The sequence below is a fragment of the Talpa europaea genome (assembly GCF_964194135.1).
Source record: "Talpa europaea genome assembly, chromosome: 11".
In the NCBI taxonomy this organism is placed as follows: Eukaryota; Metazoa; Chordata; class Mammalia; order Eulipotyphla; family Talpidae; genus Talpa; species Talpa europaea.
In genome coordinates, this window is record NC_140078.1 from 91,863,140 (window position 1) to 91,877,667 (window position 14,528).

The 14,528-nt window shown below is 32.4% G+C and overlaps 1 protein-coding gene across 2 annotated transcripts in view; it reads left to right on the forward strand.

The window, feature by feature from the left end:
* The window catches only part of TBC1D5 (TBC1 domain family member 5), a gene marked incomplete at both ends in the record, with an annotated part of 237,356 nt that overhangs the window by 42,483 nt on the left and 180,345 nt on the right, over positions 1-14,528 (forward strand). For both annotated transcript variants that reach the window (XM_084248105.1, XM_084248106.1), the window contains one exon: positions 1,226-1,295. In XM_084248105.1, the coding sequence (XP_084104231.1) occupies positions 1,226-1,295 (70 nt within the window). The remainder of the gene's footprint in view (positions 1-1,225; positions 1,296-14,528) is intronic.

The following is a 14,528-nucleotide window of genomic DNA, read 5'->3' on the forward strand; positions in this document are numbered from 1 at the left end:
ATTAAAAGTATAAATTAAAATTGGATAAATCATTACATTATTAAGCATTAAATATCATAAAAATGAATTTAACCTGATGTTTGAAAGTTATGTTACAGGAATTAGGAGAGTAAAACGTAATCAGACTCTAGTCTTTTAAATTTGTTTCTAAGAATAAAGATATCTTTAATAGTAGTTTACTATGGATTTATAAAAACTATACTTTGAAATGTATATTTTATTTTTCCCCCTTTTAAAAAATTTATTGAATTAACATTGCTTTATAACATGTAAGTTTCAGGAGTACAGCATTAAAATTTGATATCTGCATAATGCTACATTATGTTCACCACCAAAAGTTTCCATGAAGTATATATTTTAAAATTTGAATTATTAAAATTAAATTTCTTTGAAAAAGAATATGTATTTTATATGTGGCATTGGCAAGCGTTTTGTGAAACTTTAAGCAAATTTATTTTTATTCTATAATCCTCAAACTGATAGGTATGGATTTGTTCTAAATCTGACTTTATGAATATGCCAGTGTCTTGAGTGAAAATTTTTTGTGTAAATGTTTGATATTATTACACAAGGCAAAGAAACCTTTGGATGTTGGTTTTTCATTTCTTAAACCACTGAACTTTTGCCCACAGTTAAAACATAAAGTTTGGGGAATAATAATAATAAGGTGTATTAAAAGCTCCTTAGGATGTATTTGTGATAATCATCTCCAAAGCTGTTTTCTGTCTTGACCCTGCTTCCCAAACTCTTCAAGAGTAGAGAACAGGGGACTGAAAGCATTTCAGTTTGCTCTCCTCTTGCCCTCTTTTGATTGTACCAGTATTCAGGATGGGTGATGTGGTTACTAACAAAAGAGTTGGTCTTTTTTTTTTTTTATCAGCATCATGAACATTAATTAGTGTAATTAAATGCCATACAAATTTTGCATTCATCTGTGTTTCATAAGAAGGAAATGTCCATACTGTACTTCTTTTGTTCCTTTTACCAATTACTTTGGTAGTGTTCCTAGCCAAGTTAAAGATGGTAGTTTCATTTATATTTTAGCATCAAAATTATTTGTTGCCTAAAGGACTCAGATTAGAAAAGATATTTGTGGGGAGTAGGACAAAGGCGTTGATGCTTTTTGACCCAAATACTGCTTAGAGGTGTCACATATATTTTTGCAGCTGAAATAACTAGTTTCGTAATCTCCATTATTTCAGTGTTTTTAATTTTTTTTTTCCAGGAGATTCAAATAAAAATGGAAGAAGAGCAAGTTCTACTTTAGATTCTGATGGGACTTTTAATTCCTATAGGTAGGTGATGAATACATAGACACATAATATTGCAAGGTAATGTACAAGATACCTAATATTACTGGATTCTGATTTTAGAATAGTAAGGAACTTGGCTACCTTTGCTTTAAAAAAGTACATAACAAATGTAAAGAGTATTGTGATATGCAGTTGTTCTGAAGGCTTATTACTAACAGAAAATGTAACATTATAGTTCTTAATAAATGAACTTATTTTAGGTATCTTTTTTTTTATCCTATACTGGAAAAAGCGTATAAGCCTAATGCATATTTAGTATTAAGCTTTATTATAATCCATATTTGTTTTGTTTTCCAATGAATCTGTTATAGTAGTAAAGGCCCCTTTTACTTGTTACCTACTAAAATGAAGTGCGCTGCTTATGAGCATCTAACAGTATAAAATATAATCCATGGTTAATTACTGTTTGTTCATATCCTGCTTCACTTTTGTGCAAACAGGACTGTTATATCCCAATTAATTACTTTTAAAAAAAGTACACTAGTCAAAAAACTTGTATCTTATTACTTGAATTTACTTGAGTAAATGTTTATGAATTTTGTGCCTTCATAACAGGGAAATATAAGATGAACAGTTAAAGTCTTTTCAGTGGTATTTGAAAAGTCACATACTGAACCAAAATATTGTTGAATTAGATTGATTTCTTTTAGGGAGTATTTAGTACAAATTCAATACCCTTTAGCATTCTAGCTATGCATATTCTTAAGGTAATACATAATTGGAGTACAGTGTTCTTATGGCTAATTAATTCTGATACTTGCATAATGGTGCTTACCTAAAATGTATGTGAGAATCACTGTCCATTTAGAAATTCATTTGAATATAAACTGTAACTCTTTATATAAGAAATATAAATTTATGCTTATAATACTTATATTTTCATTTGAATACATATTCTAATTTCCTAATCGGAACTGTGTCATTTGTTTCTTCAGATCTCAGGTAAGATTTTAACATCTAGAGTAGGACCTTGTATACAGGAAGCACTTAATAAGAATGTGGTAAATGTGAAAGTTTTTACAATTTGTTTATGAATTCTGGAAATGAGCTGGTAATTGAAACACTTGACATTTTTATTTTATATGATTTGGGGTCCGTATAGATAATCAGTCATTCATGTGTCATGGAGACTACAAAAGGTTTGTTCCCATGGTGTAATAGGCTTTATCACAGCAGTAAAGCTCATGTGTTGTCATTATATTTTCACTGTACTCCTTCTATCTTATGAAGGCTGGAACTCTTCAAATTCTTCTCTTAGTGCTGAAGTATAGTATAAAGCTTGGAATTTGACATTTAAATAATAGGTAGAATTCTCTATCTGAACTTGTTATAGCTGATCTTGCACATGCACACACACACACGAATATAAAGGATTAATTAAATATTCATGGTTTGGCATATAACAGGAATGTTAATATGATAATATATATGAAATCTGTAGTGGTAACATGGTATTAGATACAAATACAATAAAGAAAAAACAAAGACAAAAGGAAAAAAAAAGATGTATTTCAAAGGAAGAAAAATCCCTTCACACGTGTATGAAAAAATTTATTGTGAATTTTATATGATAATTACATTTGTAGTTTAGCTAATTATAGTAAATAATGAACATAATATAAAGTTAAGAGAAATGTGTTAATGTGAAGGCATAGTATTATCTTATAGTTTATTTTGTTCTTGAATAGTTTGAAGATTAAAGTATCTTAGTATTACTGAATGATAATTATATTTTGAAAATGAATTCCTAATGAAACTTTGCACAATAAATACTAATGTTGTTAACTAATATATTTTTAATCAATGTCTGTCAGTGTTGTAATGTTAGGATATTAATTTATTGTTATAATTAAAAAGGCAAGATAAAAAGCTCAGGTAGTACAGTATATAAAAATGAGCTTTTAATAGTTGGCAGACCAGTGCTGTTATTAAATAGTATTTTAGTACTTAAGGTGTGAAATGAATATTTTTTTACTCAGTAGGCAATAGCTCTTATAATATAATGAGCTTATTTTGTGAATTTGACAAGGGTTAAGTGCTGAATTCATAGAAGTACAGCTCAGAGGTATATTTTCATATTAAAGTTAACTTGCAAACCTAGGAATTATTGCAGAATCACACTAAAATGACAACAGAATTGTCAGTAAAATGTACTTCTGAAAATGAAAATTATTTTTCTGTTGCTATCATAGCTCTTTTAAACTAACTAGAAATAGATTATTTGAAAAAATGTAAATATTCCAACCCTCAAGCACCCTTTAACCTAACAGTTCTACTTATGTATTATTTATACTGCCCCAGAAATCCAGTTCTGGCTGTTAGCCGAGTGCCAACATACTCAAGCTATATATATACTGTGCCCAGGATAAAGATTAGCCTTGTTGTCCATAAAGCGGATTCTATCATGTCTAACCTGCTTCCTTAGCACAGCTCTTTTAAAGATTAAGATAAAATGTATAAGGTAAAACCATTTGAAAATCTATACATAAAGCCCTGACTTTATATTATTAATTATTCTGTGCTCACCTCATGAATTGTGGCCTAATACCTCATATAACCATCCAGCACGTGTGCACTTTAATAGCATATAGTGAAGTTTCATTAACTTTTAGATTCAGTCTTGAATTGGTCACCTGGATCTATATTCTCTCCAATACTTATTTGTATTATTGTGATCTTAGACTGTCAGTTTCAGGACATAGTCTCTGTTTAAACGCACTGAATTGCTGAAATCCTTATTCCAAATACTTTGGATACTTTGGACAAACCTTAGCCTCAATTTCCTCACTTTTAAAGTGCGGTAATAAAACACATTTGTTATGAGGATACTATCATCTGGTAAATGCTGAATAGTTACTAGCTGCTTTTATCTTCCAGTCCATGTCATCTTCACTGTCATCATCTTTAACTTTTTGTATTGTAGCGTTTCCTTTACAATACTCGAATACAGAGACACTGAAAGGAAGATTTTGTTTCTAAATGCGTTTCATGGAAAGTAACTTCTGTTAGCAGAAAGGGAGCAAAGAGCAATCGTTACTGAAACTTGAAACTGTTAATTTCTGATATATTATTCTGTTTCCTTTGTATAACTACTTTGTCGATATAGTAAAAATAAAGATGTATTACTAGTTTAAATTGAGAGATGGAATTTTGACGAAATTTAAAATTTCAAATCTACGAATTCCATTGCTTTCTCTATCTAAGGCTTATAGATTTGTTTTTCGTAGGTTAGGAGGTTTTACTTTGGATTTGTGTCTTTTGTGGCTCTGCTCCATTGATTCAGAATGAGTACAGCTGCATTTAACTCCTAAGACACCAGAATGAATTATTATGTTTTGCCAGAGTAATAAACCAGATCTCGTTTTCGAAGTTTTTATTAAAATATATATTTTCTACTAATTTTCAGATGATGTGTTAAAATGGAAAATTTGTAAGAATTGAAAGACCATCATTAACTTATACAGTAGATCTTTTACTTTTTAAAGGCCAGTATTAGTGTTTTCTATCAAATTTTATAAGCTCTCTATTTCTTATTTAACGACTAAAATTAGAGACCCTTACTGGGTATGAAAGAAGAGAAGCAGTTTGCTGGTTAGCAGTTTGTAGTAGATATTTAACTTAGCGACTGCAGCACAAGGCCACTGGCTAGGAGGAAGATTCTCTCCCCATCAACCCCCTCCTCTTCCCAAGGGCAGCTGACCTTCTCCTCTCCAAAGAGGCGAACCCCTTGCCAGCACATATGACTACAGACTATTACATTAATCTGTTTAGCTGTAGTACCAGCTGCTTGCATGTTTTTAATTATCTTATTAGATGGTTTAACAGTGACCTATGAAATAAATTGAAGGTGAACATTTTTAAACTTTCCCTTTTTACCTTATGTTTCTAAATATTATTATTGATCAAATTATAACTTTCTACAAAACTTCATAGGAAGTCTGTATGGTTTATGAGTCAATAAAATGCTTTTTTAATTATAGCATAACTCAATACAGAAAGTAACTTCATTTTTGCTTCATTTATTGATAAATTTAGATTGTGTAGCCACAAATTCATGTTAAAATCCACTGGTTTACACGTCAATTTAGAGAAAACTCATGCCAGTTATTGGCATTTTCTGTGAAACTCAAAATATTGCTGAATCTTTAAACATCTTTTTGATATTATATAAATGACATAGGCTAGAATTTAAATTATTATTTTAAAATAAATTCATATATTTAACTGATTTTTTAGAGTGTATATATCAATAGTAGTAAATCATTTATTCTATGCTTAATTACTTTTGCAATTACAGTTTCACATGTTACCATTTCTCTGTATATTTTCCCAATTTGTTCTGTTAGGAAAAAATGTTCTATCTCCAGTACTTTAACATTTGGAAAACTTTGAAATAATACTTTGTTAATGAAATTTTGACTCTAAGATACACGGTTTAAAATAATAACAGCCCAGGGTTATTCAGTTGCAAATCATAGCCAATAATCAAAGATTGTAATCATTAGAAACCCTGGTTTTGAATTAAAAAACAAAAGTAGTTGGATGCAACAAAGGATTTCAGAATACTTCTGCCTGTCTTTTGAACTAGTAAATCCTACAGAGTGGGTGGTGATGTGACTTGAGAAATTGTTATTAAAGATCTTTAATATGTATAAGCTATATTTATTTATAAATATAGGTATTATATTTATCAACTGTTAGTTTTCTTTAAAGAAAGACTCATACTTTCCATCTTATTTTTGTTCCTCTGAGAATATAATATTTCATATTTCAGAAGAACTTTTGTTGAAGATATAAAGGAAAAGATTTTCCTTCATAAGTTTATTTTATCCCTCTTAAGGAATTTAAGAAACAATACATTAATTTGAACTTTATTCATTTAATCGATTATTAAAATTGGGCTTCAAGTTTAATCACCAAGATTTTTGTATATTCTGTATACTTGGAATCAATAAATTGGGAAATATTACTTACATTTTGGGCATATCTTTTATTTTGTATATAAAAAGGGTCATATGCCTTGAATTAACAAAGAAAGAGTGAATAAAAATGTTACAGTAGATTGTAAGATAAAAACATAGCTGGACAGATTTGACATATGGTAACCTGTTATTTTTAAGAATATGGACTCAGGGCCTCCCTGGTGGCGCAGCGGTTGAGCGCTGGGTTACAAAGCTGCCTGCAACATCTGCAGCGCTGGTTCGATTCCCGGCTGCTCCCCGGCCTCCCCTCAGCAGTGTACTTCGGTCCTTCTGCCTGCTCTGCTCCCCGCTCTGGCTCTGTTGAATTCTCTCACCCTCCCGCGCTTCTGACTGTACCCAGTGCTTGTATAAACAAACAAACAAACAAATAAATCTTTAAAAAAAAAAAAGAATATGGACTCATAGACCAATTTTATTGCTGAAAATTATACTGTATTTTTTCTGTTCAAGCTACTGTATTTTTTCTGTTCGAGCTCCTGAGTAGCCTTTAAATAGTAGAAATGTATTTCTCACAGTTCTGGAGGCTGGGCTGAATCGAGATCAAGGTGCTGATAGACTTGGTGTTCCCACTGGAGTCTACTTTCTGCTTGACAGAGGGAGTCTTTACAGTGTTTTCACAAGGTGGAAAGAGAGGGATCTCTGTGGGGCCTCTTTTTGAAGACACTAATCCCTCTGCCCACATGACCTGACCCTCTCCCAAAAGCCAACCCCCAAATACCATACCTAACTTTGAATGTTAGGACTCAACATAGAAATTTGAGGCAGGGGGTGGAGGAAGGGGACAGTCAATCCATAGCATATCCCAAATATAATAGTGACCAACCTGAACCCCCATCCTATTCCTTCACTTATCCATTCATTTTAAGTTCCTAATGCCTTGCTATTTTAATTGTTTTTCTAGGGCACCAAACTTAGTGAGTACATGAGAAAGAGGACCTAGACTTAAGATTTCTTTTTTAATTCTTAGAGCATTGATTTTCTCATTCTGTCATGTTGGTTGTATTTTGTTTGTGTTATAATCTATAACTATATGACACAAACTATAAATTCTTTAGATAAATACAATTTAGTAAAACAATTTGGAAAAGCCCACAAATAAAAATAAAAATAAAACAGATTCAAATTTGCATCATAGCTCTACCTCTTACTGACTGCTGTTATGCAAAGTAATTAACCTCTTTGATTCCTAGTTACCTCTTTCGTAAAATTGGGATGTTTACTGCTTGGCTATATCATAGACTTGTAAGAAGCATAACTACAAATGTGTAAGAACACTTGTTCCAGTCACCTAATTCATGGTAATAATTACTAGTCTCTCCACCTTTTCTTTCTCACTCTCTTTTCTAAAATTGCTTTTGTTTTAATAAACTTTTTTATCCAACAACGTTGTCCTTTGCACAGAAAAGTATTTTTAAAAATTGGTGCAATTGTAAAGTCTCAATAAATGAACATTCAGGGTCAGTTCTACAGTTATCTAAAAAAGATCAGAACTACAGATATGTACAGTTCTCTTTAGATTTTATAGGAAGATTTTTATAAAACCATCCTAAATATTTAGACAATTGCATCATCACACTTTCTTAATTCTTTTTTCTGTATTTTTTTCATTATCACCACAATCTTTATAGTTGAATGATAATTTCAGAGAATACAAATTGTGTAACCATTGCAATTTCCCAAAGCCAAAATCAGTGTTGCCTTTAATTCTTATCTCCATAATGGGAGAAAAGAAAAAAAATATTGGAACAATGAATATTTTTTCTTGAAGTAACTTTATTTCTATAAGAGTAGAAATAACTGGTCAGTATCTGTGCTTCTTTATAATACACATTCTCTGAATTAATTACCTATCACTTAAGGCTCTGAAAATGCTTTACCTTCTGTTTAAATAATTAATAGGATTGGTTGAATTTACAGCCATAAATTGACATAACCCAAAGTGACCTGAGCTTACGTGTTACAGTGTGAGTTCCTTTCCTTCAAAAGTCCCTTCAGTCCCATTTTATTATCTGAAACCAGCCTATAGGGGAAAAATTTTCATATTTGTTTATTTACATAGTCAGCTGCAAGCTCCAGTCATCCAAGGCTGTGTAAATGTTTATCTTTGAAAAGACAGGCGTACATTTGAAATACGAGGCTAAGCCATTCTGAGTCACTCAGCATAGTGAGTCCCTTCCCCCGGACACATTTCTGATTCCCCACCCTGTGTTTCCAGTTGCAATATACCCCATATCAGCCCCATGGGTCACTATTTATGCTATATATTAGCATGTTGTAATTTCTAGATATAGTAGAGAAATGAACAGAATCAATTAAATATGTGGTCATTTTATTCATGTATTTCACTGGATCTTTAATTTGAGAAAATAATGCATAGAATTGGGATTTAAAAGTAGAAGATTGTAAGTCTTTTAACATTTACAGATAGCTTATTTTACTTACTGGTCTGTTGTTTATTTCTATAGTTAGATCTATGTAATGTGTAATTTCTGGTTTTGATGGACAATTTGTAAGTCGCAGAGATACCACTGAAGGGTGAAATTTTCATTGACTGTTTTAATAGAGATTAATATTCAATATTTGACTATTTTCCATATCCGATTACCTTGCCTTTTGGGGAAAAGTGGCAGTGGTAATTCTGTTTTTTTTTTTTTTGTTTTTAATCCAGAGCTTTTACAAATGCTTCTCTGACATTTGTTTATATCTTTTTGTTTGCTTGGTTCCAAAGAGCTTACATATCTTCAGTCATTCTGCAAATCTTTATTGTACATTCATTGCAGACAAAGCAGTATGCTAAACCTCCAAACCCAACAGGAATAAAGCCCAGACCCTTCCTTTGGTACACTCATGATCTCACAGGAGAGACAAATATGGAAGCAACTAACAGAAATGGTGATTGGTGTTAACTTGGGTTATTTTACCAAGAACTAGGGGAAGGTGAGGTGGAGTAGTTAAAATTGATGGGTATAGTGGGGCTAGTGGTTGAGGAAGATAGGTTTGCTGGCATTCGAGAGGGACAGGAGTTTTCTGTGAAATGCACTATAGACAAAGACAGATTTCATTGTATACTCCCTAATAATGGCATTATTTGGGGGAGTTTTTGCACTATTAGAATGGGATTTGATTGGACTTATATGTCAGTTAGAAAATTATGTCCTTCCTTATAAAGAGAGCTAACACTTGACCCACACAATATGGGTATTTACATATATCTGTTTCTTTGTGATAACATTGTTAGTTTACATGAATTGCAATTTTGACAGTATTAAAATTTTAGATTTTCGTGTATCATAGATGTTTGATATTGAGGCAGTGATTAAAAAATTTGCTGGGAGTTGAAAATGTGAATATTTAAATTGTACAAAATTTTATGAAATAGTTGATGATACCATTAGGTGGTATCATTAGAATGAAGATTAGGTGCCTAGAAATATGAGCAAAATCAATAAAGCGGCTATGATATAAAAAATAACCTGCTAATAAGAGATTATTTGAAATTTAAAAGATCTCCTAGTATCATCTGAACATATGGACACGCTTTTTTATTCCATTATTATAGATGCAGCATTCTGATGTAGAGAATTCATTTAGTCTAGTTGACATATTCTTAAGGAGTTTCAAAAATTGTGTTTCAAGCTACTTGTTCAGATTAGGAAAGTAATTCACTTGATGTGCCTAAATCTCTCACCCCTTTGAAACAAGAAGATAATTAAACAGTGTTTTTTAATTCTCATTCCAGTTTAATGTTCTTGAAGATCTTCGTCTTCCTGAGCAGCAGAACTCCATTATCACTGAGCCAGGCACAGATCTCTTATTATTTGGATTTTGTACTGTCAATACTAATAAATTTACAATCTCCAAGATAATTCCTTAGTTTGCTGCTTCAAATTGTTGCTGCGGGACCACACCCAGAGCCTGCCTCTCTTTGTTATATTCTGACTATTAGGTCAAAATGGGACTTTTTTTCCACATGAGAGATTTAAGAGGAGGAAGTGGGATAAATTAATCTGAAGTGGTACATTTGGCATTTTAAGCATTTCTCTCACCCCTGTTTCTTCCACTGCCACCTGGGCAACTGATGGACACTAGAGAAGGAACCCACTTTCCTGCCTCTGCACTTCTAGATACCATTCCTAATCATAATGTAGTTAAAGAGTTTCTAGAAAAATGAGAATGTTATTTTTATGCTAATTTTCAATTTTATAGCAGTATTCTATGTAACAGCTTTATGAGAATATCTCTTTGGTTCATGTAGAAACATGTGGTCATATAATTAAATTTTTGTGACATCCTTTTGGGAATATATGAATTACTGAATGTATGGATAATAGACTAGTAAATAACAATAAGAAAGACTTTTTATAAAGTCAGGATAAGATCTGGTATCTTTTGCAGTAGATGAACTTTCAAGTGATATGAAAGTCCAGCCGTGAAGAATACTGCCTAAGACAGAACTTTCTATGAAAGATAATTTCATTTGAGCAAGGAGATCATAAGAATATGGTTCAATGTCCCTTGTGATGCACAGCAATTTAAAAAAAAAAAAAATCAGCAATGAAAGTACTAGTCCTGCTGATGTTCGCCACTAGGTGGGAAGCAGAGTGCAAACTCAAACCAGGTCTTCTCACTCCTGACTCCTTCATTTTAGTATCTCCCCAACATTTTCTTCCTCCAATAACCAACATTAAGACAAAGGATTTACCTTAATTAACCCTTTTCGTTGGATATGAAAGTACATATAAATTATTCAGAGTTCAAATTTCTGATGGTCTAAACTGTAATATCATTAGAGAATTTGTTCATTAAGGTATATTGGTCCAGATCATACCGTTTCCTCTTCCCTTTTTATTTAATTAAAAAGAGTATGACAGTTTATGATGTTGAATTTGACTAGAATGGATGACAGTTTAAAGTCTAATTTGTTGCCTTTATTTGGAAAAAAAAAGATAACTAAGCTGAGTATGTGACAGAGGTGTGCAAATTGAGGATTTTGAAAAACTAATATATAGTCATTATACAAATTGTAACCAATCGCCTGACACTGATTGTCATATGAAAAATACCCCTGAAAAACAATGAAAACCGAAAGCAGAGCGGTATGGTGGTTGCTAATATAGAAGCAAGTAGCCAAGCCACATCTGGAGAAAAAAATTCTTTGAGTCTTAGCTGTGTTTTGATACTCTTGTATTTAGGGGGGAAAATCACTTCTAGGGCACTTATGGGCCTTTCCTCAGGCTGTATAAGTTGGATCTTTCAAGCATGCAGTTTTTAATTAGTGAATTTTTCTTTTCAATTTTCATTTCAAATAGTGCAATTTTTAGTGGACCTTGGCTGGGCTGGGGATATTTCCTTACATTTTTGTGAGCCCAACCTTAGATCTAGTCATTTCCAGCATTGATCATTTTTGTTAACTTTCTGATATATCACAAATTTAGTTTATCGCTAAAATTTTGCTTTCCTAACATGTATGTGTGTGTATGAAAAAAGGTAGAAGGTGAAAGGAAGCAAAGGGGCAGGAGAATGGTGTTAGAAATAGAATACAGCAAGGAGAATCAGTGAGATAGAGGCCAAAAAAAATTGTATGTAATTGTTTTTATTAGTACTGCCCATTCATTTAGAATTATTTGCTGTGTTACGTCTTTTGTGGAATTAACCTCGATAATTTAACCACTTGCGTTGCTTAACCTTTAATAAAGCTGTTATCTTTGCCCTATTAAAAAAAAAAGAGAAAATGCTCCTTTTTGAAGAGAAAGTATTTACTTCAGCATATATGTATGTCTATGTGTGTGATGCCCTATAAGTCAATATGCTTTACAAGATAGGATTGACTTTTAATTAGGACATCGGATTTGCTTTTAATAAATGCCTATTTCTACATTACTGGAAAATAGTTTGTCCTCGGTTCTCTAGACATTGTAGTATTGCTTACACTATCGATGGTGTGGCCCACTCTTTATCACATAAAAAGATATCAAGCCCATGCTAGTTGTCACAAACATTAAGGTAAATAGATGGGAAGAAGATGAGGGAAGTCTGTGGGGAAGTGTCTCAAAAAGGCAATTTTTCCTTATTTATTAATTATATTTATAAATGGAATATAAAAATATCATTTCAAACAGCCACATAGAGCTTGTCTGGTCTAAGATCTTTTCTCACCTCTTTTCTAAATGCTTCTTATTTCGTTAGTAATATAATGACCTTTGTTTTGTAGTTAGTTTTGATAACCTTCTGATGCAGCTTTCTGATTCCTTCTCTGAAAGTGTTTGTTGAGTTTACCTATTTTAATATGCTGCTGAATTTAGAAGCTAATAAACACTATATTTTGATGAAAATAATACAGGTTTTTTTTTTTTTTTTTAAATCTGACAATCCAAACGTCTTGCTATCTCAGTTCTTTGTACCTTTGTGGATTTTGAGGTGGAGGCTCAAGATTTCTCAGTTCAAAATTAAGTCCAAACCTGAATCAAAACATCATCCTAAATTAAATAACAAACCTCCATAGGTAAACTATTTGTTACCTTTGTTTCAAAGGAGCCTCGTCATGCAAGGACATAGTTCACATATGAAGCAAGCCATTTTAAGCTTGTCGATAATTGTGCATTCTGTTTTTATATTTATTTATATATGTATAAGTGCTATGCCCTGATGTTTCACTATGAAGGAAAAAAAGCTTTAAATAAAAGTAAGTTTTTAAAAATTCCTGATACAGGAAGCAAAAAAGCCAGTACAGTTTCTAATTGCCTTTTAGAGTCTCTGAGTTCCCTCATTACCTGTGATTTAAGCTAAAAATGAGGTAATTATAGATAACATCAGTGTTTATCTGGTTGATCTTGGCACCTGCAGTCCTAATGTTGTAGCTTACCCATATCTGGTGCCACACTTTACAGTCTGATGCTGACATACCTAATTTACACTGCTCGTGTTTCCATTGATTTTTGAGTTACATCTCCTTGTTCTATTTGAATAATATTTTTTAAGGATACCTTTAAAATGGTATAAAGGTGCACACTCTTGTGTGGAATATTGGAATTATGGTACAGTCCTTTCATTAATAGAAATTTTCATTAATAAATTTCTGTACTGATTAGAAACATAAAATGTTACTAATTTTCCTTTGCATTTGGTAAAGCAAATATCATGATTAAAATAACAGTTTATCAAATATTGTCATATACTTTAGGATTATAAAATTGTATAAACCTTTGCATCGAGTTCAGTTTTCCTACTTTGTGCTTCCTCACCTTTAAATATCCTAGCTAACCCCCATTTTACTGTCCTTAAAGATCACCTTCATCCTGTTCTGGCCTTTAGTTAGTTCTGCTGTTACTCTAGTCAAATCTCAAAAGCCAGATGATCATGGTAACTGGCCAACCTGGTAAACTACAGTTCATCTTGGAGAGCTTCTCCCCCACATAGAAACGTATGACCCCCCCCCCACCCTCTCCCATTCTTTATCACTGGTTGAACGTCCACATGTGATAACCCTTCTCTGCTTCACTCAGCAGCTTCATTATCAGTAAAGTCAAAGTAGCTCTGTTTAACCAGGTATTGGAGCTCCTGAGGCACTACACTATATTTAGTTTCTGAACTCTTTTCAGGGATTGTAATTGTTTGGGTTTCTTAAATTAGGTCCAAATAATACATGGAAATGGGTTACATATAAAATAAATATTTTCTTTAGTGTATCAATCATTTGGGTCAATGATTCATAAATGTTCTAGTCCAGAATTACCACATAATTCTGTCATTTATTCTTTATTTACATTACAAAAATTAAATTTAGAAGCTACTAGTTTTGTATTTATTTTATGTGCATATCTTATCAGTCAGAAATAGGTATATGTTTATGATCATCAGCTATATTGATTTCCATGTCAGAAAAATCCCATTGCAGGAGGCTGAACTACCAGAACAGGTCTTAGAAGGAAAGCATCAATTGCTGCTGCAACTGTTCATATTCCATTTACTTAGAAACAATTGCATTGCTATGACAAGCATTTTTAATTGGTCATTGTTCTCTGAGGCGCACAGTGGTAGGTTCAGAATCCTTCTTGACTCAATGCTTCCAAAACACCAGTAATACTCTGTTAGTACTAGCCTGAGATATGAAATCAACCCCCGTCTACCTCTCCCTGCTTAAGTGCCGGTTTTGTTTTTAGGGACCCAGTGCCTGCAAAACAGAGTAGTTGCCACTAGATGGCATTAGTGCTTTGTCAAGAGAGTTCTGAAGGCC